We start from the raw sequence: 9,013 nt of genomic DNA, 5'->3' as shown, positions 1-9,013 counted from the left end.
CTGAAATCTGGCGCCTGGGTGGCTCAGTCGTTAAGCGTCTGCCTTCAGCTCGCGTCATGATCCCAGGTTCTGGGATCGAGCCCCACATCCGGCTCCCTGCTCCGCGGGAAGCCTGCTTCTTCCTCTCACACTCCCCTTGCTTGTGTTCCCTCTCTCGCTGTGTCTCTCTCTGTCAAATAAATAAATAAATCTTAAAAAAAAAAATTAAAAAAAAAAAGCTGAAATCTAAATTCAGCTTTTGCAGACCATCTGCAGACCAGTGGAGTAAATGGGGACCCTGAGAAACGTCATTTGGTGGGGAAGGAAGCCAGGCCCTCTTGGCAGGGCCTAATTGCTATAAAATGGACAGAGGTTGGCCTGCTTGAGTGAGGACAACAGTGAGGATGAGATTCCTAGAGTGTTTGCTGTCATGCATCCATTAGAGAACTTGCTGGAAGCTACAGCCCCTAGGAGGAGGTTATCTGCCGCCTGTACCAGCCCAACAGCCCTGTACTCTAATTTTCCTTTGATGAATCACCCCCACTTCCCAACACCATCCTTAGCAGCGGTAATAATTCAGGTACCCTCCTTTCCCCAACCAAAGGATGGGCCTAGACTCTAAACTAAAGATAGTGAGATTGAATCCTCGACCTTGGCTCAAGCTGTTGGGAGAGAGGCCTCTCTTGCTGCTCCGTGGCTTAGCTATCAAGATGTAAGTCTGGTGTTGCCAGGGGAATCCTGCCTGAGAATGAAGCAGGTTTCCTGGAAACTTAGATTGAACTCCTGGATCTAGACGTGCCTGAAGCCAGCAATGTTGACTCAGTTACATGAGCCAAGAATTTCCATGTTATGTTTCAGTCAGTGCCAGTTGGGTTTCTGCCACTTCCATTCTTGTTCATTTGCCTTTGCCCCAGAAGAAAACAAATTAATTCATTCAACCAGTATTTATTGAATATCGATGCTCCTCCCTCTGCTGGGTGATGCTGGGGACAATAAAGTGACCATGACAGAGTTTGTCCCTCCCCTCATGGCAATCTCCGTCAACCAGAGAATAAACAATCACAAACTACTTAGCAAAAATGGCAGCACCTGCCATGAAGGAGGTGCTCGGGGAGCTACAACAGAGGCATTGGTGATTCGGGTAGTGGGATCCGGGAAGGGTCCCCTGAGGAGAGGACTTTAAGTTGACACTGAAAGATGCACCAGGAATCAGCAGAGTGAAATGAGGTCAAGGGCTAAAGGTCCCTGTACACATGTCCAAGGGTTTCAGGGCACCCCCAAGTCTCAGCAGGGCTCAGAAAGTTGGTAAAAGAGAGAAGGAAGAGGTAAAAGAGAGGAAGGAGGGAAGGTTGAGGGAGGTGGGAAGGGGAGAGGTGAGGCAGCCATCCAGACCTCAGCCGGAGGAAACAGGAACGGGAGAAGGAGGAGGAGGCCGAGTCGTGCACGTGGCCTTCCCTCCTTGTTCCTCACAACGTGGTGTAGAAATACATGGCTATCAGCATCACAGGGAGCTGGATGAGGAGGCAGTCAGGTGAGGGGCGCTCCAGCCCCACACCCACATCCCCCCCTCGCCCATAGGCTTCCCGCCTCTCACCGTCCACATCAGGATGGCAAACCCAAACCACGAGATACCCCACGTGTAGCTGTCGATGGCATGGCCGATGTGCTCGAAGCAGCCCTGGGGGGGGGGGAATGGGGGTTTGAGGAAACGCCCAGTAGGGCTAGCACTGAGGGAGAGTCACTGCGTGCCCTTTGGAAGGTCACTTCCTTCCCCTCAGCCATGCAATGGGGATTGTGGCGGTGTCTACCTCCCAGAATGGTTTTTGGGGAGCCAGGGGTGTGATGTTGAACCCAGGCCCCACGCAAGTAGGTACTACCCTGGCGGTGGCTATGACAGTCTGAGGGCAATTTTGTGCAGAGCTGGCTTTCCGTGCTGCCCACAAGTTCCAAGGGTTTGAAATCTGCCTTTAGGAACGGTGCAGTTTTGATACGTCCCCATTTAGGAAGGAGGCCAAGTGGGGCCTGAGCCTCACAACAGAGTCACCTTCAGGTAGACCCCTGCCTCAACTTGGAAGCACCCACGAACTAAGGTTGAGGGTGCGCGTCCTGGAGTCAGGCAGGACTGAGTTGGGGGCCATCTCCGCCATGTGTTAGCTGTTAGGGCCTCTCTGAGCCTCAGTTTGCCCATCTGTGAGGTGACAACCTTGACAGCGCTGGCCTCTGAAAGTGGTCGTGGGAGCCCACGAAATGACGCATGCGCGCACTCTGCGCGGAGCTGGGCTTCAGAAATGGCCGGCGGGCTCTGAGAGCCGTCGTGGTCGGCGCAGGTCCCCTCTCCGTGACACCTGATCTAAGACGTGTGGCTGAAGGGCCCCTAGGCAGCCGAAAGCAGCCAGAGGGACTGTTGGAACTGGTTCTCCTCCTAGTCTAACCTCCTCTGGTTTCTCTCTCTGCCTCTGCGCTCACTGGTTAAAGCTCCTGAAATCCAGTCCCAGCTCCATCGCTCACTAGACAGTGAACTCAGTTTCATCATCCTTAAAATGGGCTCATTAATAATACTGCACCTCACAGGCCGTGGTGGGAATTAAATAAGACAAAGACTTAAAGCCCTTAGAAGAATGCCGGGCACAACGTAAGGGCTCAATGCACGTGGTTACTAAGGTTGTGGCGTTACTGCTGTGATTCCTGTTGCTCTTCTTCCCAGACGACCTGAGAAAAGTGGCAGGTGCCAGCTCAGACCCTGGGCCTCCCACTGACTTGCGGAGGGAGCAGGGACAGGTGGCAAGAGAGTTGAGAGAGCCGGAGAGATGGGAGAGAAAGAAAGAAGCCAGAGAGGGGAGGAGGAGAAGAAAGTGGGAGGGAGGACGAGATAGAAGGACCAGGGGGGCCGGACCGATGCACAGACAGGGGAGCAGGAGGGAGGGGACACACCTTGGTGAACAGGTAGTCTGTGTGGCCCAGGCGGCAGCCTTCTGCACTGAGGGGGATGAAGTTGCCAGTCCGCCGACAGCACAGTGGGGGCCAGGGGAACACCACCTCCGGGGTGGCTGCCCGGAAGGCTGATGTGAAGTTCACCCAGTCCATGGGCCCGGATGTGCCACAGCACTCTTGCTGGAGAGAAGGGGCGGGGATCAGGCAGGCTCTGGCTCAGAGAGGACAGCCACTCGCCTGAGGTCCCAGAGTGAGGAAGGGGCCGACTTCCCATGTCCTGGGCCTCGAAGTGGGGGGCGGGCAGTGTCTGTGTGTGTGAACAAGGAGCAGAAGATATTTGTCCCAGCACCAAGAGGCTGATGGGGGGTTTGAGTCAAACCCACACTTGTGACTCATTTTAAAATTCTTTTGAATTAGCTGTCAACAAAATCTGAGGTAAATGATGCCAAAAAAAGGATTTCTGGCTTTTTTCTGGCCCCTGTGGGTGTACAATTAGTGGCCCTGAATGATGAAAACATCGGCTCCTTCACATATGAGTTCCAATCCTGGCTAGTGGTATGACTTGAAACCAATTGGGACCTCACTTCCCCTTGGGTCCTCAATATTCTTCTCTTCTGCCATATCACGTTGGGTTTAATTAAGAATGTGGCTTCTGGGGCGCCGGGGTGGTGCAGTAAGTTGGGCGTCTGACTCTTGGTTTCTGCTCCGGTCATGATGGGTCGTGATCTCGGGGTCGTGGGGTCGGGCCCCATGTTGGGCTCCACACTTGGCATGGAGTCTGCTTGAGACTCTCTCTCCCTCTCCCTCTGCCCTTCCCCACCCCCCGCGCACGTGCATGTTCTCTCTCTCTTTCACTCAAATAAATAAGTGAATCTTAAAAAAAAAAAATAATAATAATGTGGCTTCTGGAAGCTGGTGGCCTGGGTTTGAATCCTTCTGGTTCTGTGACCTACCAGCTGTGTGACCTTATGTAAGCCACTCAAACTCTTACCTTGGTTTCTTGATGGCTAAAAAGCTGATCTCCCTTATGGGGTGGTTGTAAGGATTAAATAAGCTTTAAAAGTGCTTCCAACAGTACTAAACAAATGTTAGTGCTCATTAAATGTTCATTATTATGATTAAGAAGGTATCTGTAATGGTTAAGAGCAGGGTCTCTGGATCCAGGCTGTCAGACTTTGATCCCAGCTTACCAACCATGTGACACTGGGCAAGTGATGTTCCCTTTTCCGTTTTCTGGGCCTGTCTACTCATCTGGAAAATGGCCATGACCAGCCCCACCCCCCAGAAGAACCACAGGAGTGGGTATCATCTACCAGTGGGCATAATGGGAGGCCCCTATCTACTTCTGTGGTCAGAGCCCCAGGTCCTCCAGCCCTCCCTACCCCCTCACCACCTCATCTCCTCATCCCCCCGCCCCGTTGTCTACCTCAATCATGACACGGTCCCAGAGGCGAGTCAGTTCCTGGCCCTGGTCTGTGTCTGCACTGTAGAAGGTCAGCATCTGCTTGGCAATCAGGGATGGGTTGGACACCATCTGCGGAGGTCCAGGAAGAACAGGGTCCAGTGGGGCCGTGGGGGAGGGGAGGTCGACCTCCACTCCATCCCCAGACTCAGACCCAGACCCTTGCCACTCTTGCCCCAAGTCATGCCCCTCCCCTGGCCTCTGCCCAGCTCACATAGTCGCGATGAGTGTAGGACGTGATGCAGGAGGCGCACTCAAAGATGTAGACGATGAGCATGAGCACCAGGTACTGGGGAGAGATGGAGGGAGAGACAGGGGCCGCCCAGTCAGGGCGAAGCCCACGGGGTCACACCCCCTCAAGGAAGTGTAGGACAACGTAAACGGGAGCATCTATGTGGTGGGTGTACACGTGTTCCCTGCTCAAGTCTTTCACCTTTTCTGTATGTTTGAAATTGTTTTATAACAAAATGTTAGGGAAAAAATGAAATCAACAAAATATGTAAAGTATTGCCTGAAATTACTATTGGTCTGGACGCAGTAAAATAAACAACTACTATAGGACAAAAAAAAAGACATTCTTGAGACAACCAGAGACATTCGAACACAGACTAGGTACTGCAACATAGACAGGAAGGAACTTGGGTGAGTTTTGTAGGGCTTAACGGTGGCATGGTTGTTATGCATAAAAACAACAAAAAAGCTCTTTCCTCACCGCTCACCCTCTCCCTTAAAGCAACAGGGGGTGGAATGTGGATACGCCAACACCTCCGCCAAAAGATAAGATGATGGAGCGCAACACGCCCCACTGCTCCCAACAACGTCCTTATCACTCAGAGAAATGTGCACTCAAGTGTCTATAGGTAAATGATTGGGTGTCTGGAATGCACTTCAAACACCCCAGAAAGAACAATGTGGGTAGGCAGAGGGTGGAGCCGAGGGGACCAAGTTGGCCAGGCTGTGCTGTGGTCGATATTGTTGAAACCAGGTGACGGGTACGCAGGGTTCATGCCATTCACTCCACTCTATGTTTGAAATTTCCCGTAATAATTTTTTTTTAATTCTGTGTCTTAGTTAATGACAAACTAATAGGGGAGACAGACACAGACACAAACCTTTTTTTTTTTTTTTTAACTAGTTGGCTGAGCTTTTAGGGCTTTGGTTAAACTGTTACGTCAGAGAATTACATGCAGGAAAGAAAGCAAAAGAGAAGGAAAAGACCCTTCCCAAGGCTCTATCTTACTCACAGTAAAGCCAAAGTCCTTACCAAGGCTGGCAAGACTTGACTGATAGGCCCACCTTCCCTTTCCTGCCCTCATCCTCCATGCCCACCGCCCATGGTATCCCCCTTCCCTCCACCCTCATTGCCTCTCCCTCATCCCCACCCCCTCTTGGCTCCAGCCACACTGGACTCCTGGCTCCCTCTTGCTGTTCCCTCCCCCAGGAATGCTCTTCCTGCAGACACAAGGCACACTCCCTCACCTCCCCCAGGCCTTCCCTTTCTCTGGCTGCAGGCCTCCCCTCCCACTTCCCCAGCTCCAGATCTCCCTTCCCTCCTCACTGTCCACTGTCGCCCCCATTGGGGGTATCCTCGCCTTAGGGCAAGGGCTTTTCTGTTTTCTCTCTAGATAGCCCCAGTGCCTAGCGCAGGATTTGGCCCATGGTTCTTGCTCCATCAACATTTGTTGATTGAATAAGCAGCTGCTCCCGGGTATCTAAGAGGCCCTCAACTGTGGAGGACGCACAATGTTGGCTCTACGTTGGGGGACCGGGATCAGAACTCCTGCCTTCCCTATCACCTGGGCTGTTGGCTTCTTTGAGACCCAGTTTTCCTGTCTGGTAAATGGGCAGAGAAGCACTAATTCCAGAGAGCTGCTGGGGACATTGAGAGAGTTCATTTTCTGAACTGCTTAGCCTAGTGGTAGGCACATGAGCGGTCCTTGGGAAGTGTGGGTTCTTGCTGTGGTGGTTATCACTGGCAGAAATGAAGAGCAAGGGGGTGCCTGGGTGGCTCAGCCGTTAGGCGTCTGCCTTCGGCTCGGGTCATGGTCCCGGGGTCCTGGGATCGAGCCCCCGTCGGGCTCCCTGCTCAGGGGGAGTATGCTTCTCCCTCTCCCACTCCCCCTGCTTGTGTTCCTGCTCTTACTAACTCTCTCTCTGTCAAATAAATAAATAAAATCTTAAAAAAGAAAAAGAAATGAAGAGCAAGGCTCAAGCTGAACTGCTCAGGTTTAAATCCTGACTCCGTCACCCACTCGCTGTGCAACCCCAGGTAAGTGACTTCACTTCGCTGAGCCTGTTTCAACTCTGTCAAATGGGCTCACCATGATGACGGTATCTCCGGTGGGCTGTGAGAGTAAATGCACCCATGCATGTAAAGCATTTAGAATGTGATGAGCACTCCTGAAATGGCAGCTGTGCTATTATTATTGTTGTTGTTGTTGTTGTTGTTTTGACAGAGCTCATGTGCACAGACTCTGGGGACCAACTAGCTGAGGTTCGCGTCTCAGTCCTGCCACTCAAGAGCCGTCCTCCGGGGCAGAGCGCCCTTCCCTTCCTCTCTGTGCCCCAGTTTTCTCTGTAGATTGAGGGTAACAGCTGAGCCTGCCTCACTGGGTTATGGGAAGATGAAATAGAGTGACTGCCACGAGGCCCGAGTGTGGCGCACGCTGGACGCACACTCGCAGCTGTGCTGGCCGTGCTTGCAGGGACTCTGCGGTGACATCTCTGTGCCCGCCCGGCCCCATGCCCTCCCCCTGGGGCCTCACCGTGAGGATCATGGACCGGCGGCGGCACAGTGCTGCGCCCACCCCAAAGCTGGCCACCACGAAGAGGGAGAAGCCGCAGAAGATGGCGATCCAGGCGCCGGCGAAGACATCATCCTTGCCGGAGACGCCCATCAGCGGGTACACGCGGTACTGGTCGGCTGTCACCCACACCGTCTCGGCAAACAGGGCCAGGCCCGACAGCTGGGCAGGGCAGCAGGTTAGAGAGGGCACAGCAGCCGGGGCCGCGGGACTCTCCCTGAGCAAGTTCCCCTCCGAGCCTCCGCCGCCCTCTGTAAGGTGGGCACGTCCGAGGGACAAGGACGTCACCTTCCATGAGCAGGGACGGGGCTGGGCAGAGGCCAGAAGGGAAGGGCTGCCCAGCTCGATCCCTGCCCCCACCCACGGCCCAGCTGCCCGACACTTCAAGGATACCAGGAGATGCCACATGAGAAGCCCAGAGCGCATGACTGGAACAGAGGAGACGCTCCCTCGGTCACCCTGCCTTCCCTCAAACAGTGTTGTTATTCCCGAGCGGAGGAGTCTGGCCAGGGCCAGAGCAACTACAAATGCTTTGATCCAGCGATGCTGCTTGCAGAAATCAATCCTACCCATGCAGGAAAATCACAAACCCACAAGGTCATTCTCCGCACCTCCGTGTCAAAGGCACCACCATGCTGCATGAGGCAGTGCTCTGCAGGGGTGGAAAAGGGCGGGGAGGCTCTCTGAGGACTCACATGGAGTGGCCTCCAGACTATGGGAGCGGGAGAAACAGGGAAGCACAGAACAGGATGCAGAATGAGCTACATTTGGGACAAAAAGGGAAGAAAATAGGTATATATGTTCCTATTTGTATGTGCTTAAAGAAATGTTGGAGAAACTAAAAATCTAGGTACCTATAGGGATGAGAGATGGGGAGCAGGGAGAGGGGAAGGCTTCTCAGTGGATACCTTTGACCCCAATCAAGCTAACCCTCATAGGGCACGTAATGTGTGCGCGCCCCACATTAGTCCTAGTAACAGCTTTCTGTGTGATGATCCTTGTTACCCGCTGCAGGGCACTATTCCTGTTAAGGCCAATACAGGCAGTAACCACACGTGCCAGACTCTGGTCTGAGCCCACGAATCCAATAACTCATCCTCTCGGCATTCCTATTTTCTCTCCACCTACAGATGAGAAAACCGAGGCCCAGAGAGGTTACGTTGCTGGCCCCAGGTCCCACAGTAGAAAGAGGCAGCGCTGGGGTTTGAACCCAGGCTGTCTGGCTCCAGAGCCATGTACAGTATCATATTTTAAAAAATTAACTATTAATGAAATACTATGGTTAGTATTCATCACTATGGGAGTCCTGGGCCCTCGTCCCCACCCCCAGGCCTGGGCTGTCCCCTCCTCCCCACCCACCCACTGGGCTCCCAGCACCGGGGGAGGTCTCACCAGAATAATGATGTTGCCCACCACCAGCAGGCCCACCACAACCGGAGACCCCTTCTCCGCCTCTGTTGCTGCGGATGCCATGGTCCTGCCTGGGACACGTGAGCAGGAATGAGGCCTGGCAGAGGCCAGGATGGGAGGGCAGCCCCAGCCAGGCCGACCACCCTCCCTCCACACCCCAGCTGCCAGCGGATGCTCCCAGCTCTCTGCTGGGCCCAGACTGGTATGAACAAATCCTCCCACAACCCTGATGGTGGGCCATCTTACAGAAGAGGGAACCAAGGCTCAGGCAGGGCAGTCACTGGCCAGAGCTCAGTGATGGGCTCCCTGCACCTCAGAGCTTCCCAGTTTCCCCTGCTCATCCAGACCCCCTGAAGCCCCTCCTCACCTTCTCTTTCCGAAGACTCTGTGGCCAGCCCTTCCCACGGTGGCTCCCTATATATGCCCA

At 53.8% G+C, this 9,013-nt stretch overlaps 1 protein-coding gene across 1 annotated transcript; it reads right to left on the bottom strand.

Moving 5' to 3' along the window:
• Window positions 1–1,181: 1,181 nt before the first annotated feature.
• On the bottom strand, window positions 1,182–8,699 carry UPK1A (uroplakin 1A). Its single transcript, XM_032390365.1, has 7 exons — window positions 8,569–8,699; window positions 7,138–7,338; window positions 4,587–4,661; window positions 4,337–4,444; window positions 2,911–3,090; window positions 1,574–1,657; window positions 1,182–1,490 (listed from the first exon to the last, which is right to left on the bottom strand). Exons 1-7 carry the CDS (start codon window positions 8,647–8,649, stop codon window positions 1,446–1,448), a joined length of 774 nt encoding a protein of 257 aa, XP_032246256.1. The 5' UTR covers window positions 8,650–8,699; the 3' UTR covers window positions 1,182–1,445.
• Window positions 8,700–9,013: the final 314 nt, after the last annotated feature.

The sequence above is a fragment of the Phoca vitulina genome, unplaced genomic scaffold, assembly GCF_004348235.1.
Source record: "Phoca vitulina isolate PV1807 unplaced genomic scaffold, GSC_HSeal_1.0 scaffold58, whole genome shotgun sequence".
NCBI lineage: Eukaryota > Metazoa > Chordata > Mammalia > Carnivora > Phocidae > Phoca > Phoca vitulina.
This window is presented reverse-complemented; position numbering and strand designations above follow the sequence as displayed.

What these genes read in the sequence shown, in the direction of transcription:
- UPK1A (XM_032390365.1), bottom strand. Translation starts at nt 8,649, where the DNA reads ATGGCATCCGCAGCAACAGAGGCGGAGAAGGGGTCTCCGGTTGTGGTG. An exon ending in TGGGCAACATCATTATTCTG is followed by an intron (nt 7,339 to 8,568) that starts GTGAGACCTCCC and finishes TGCCCTGCCCAG; the next exon opens with CTGTCGGGCCTGGCCCTGTT. An exon ending in CCTACACTCATCGCGACTAT is followed by an intron (nt 4,445 to 4,586) that starts GTGAGCTGGGCA and finishes GGACCTCCGCAG; the next exon opens with ATGGTGTCCAACCCATCCCT.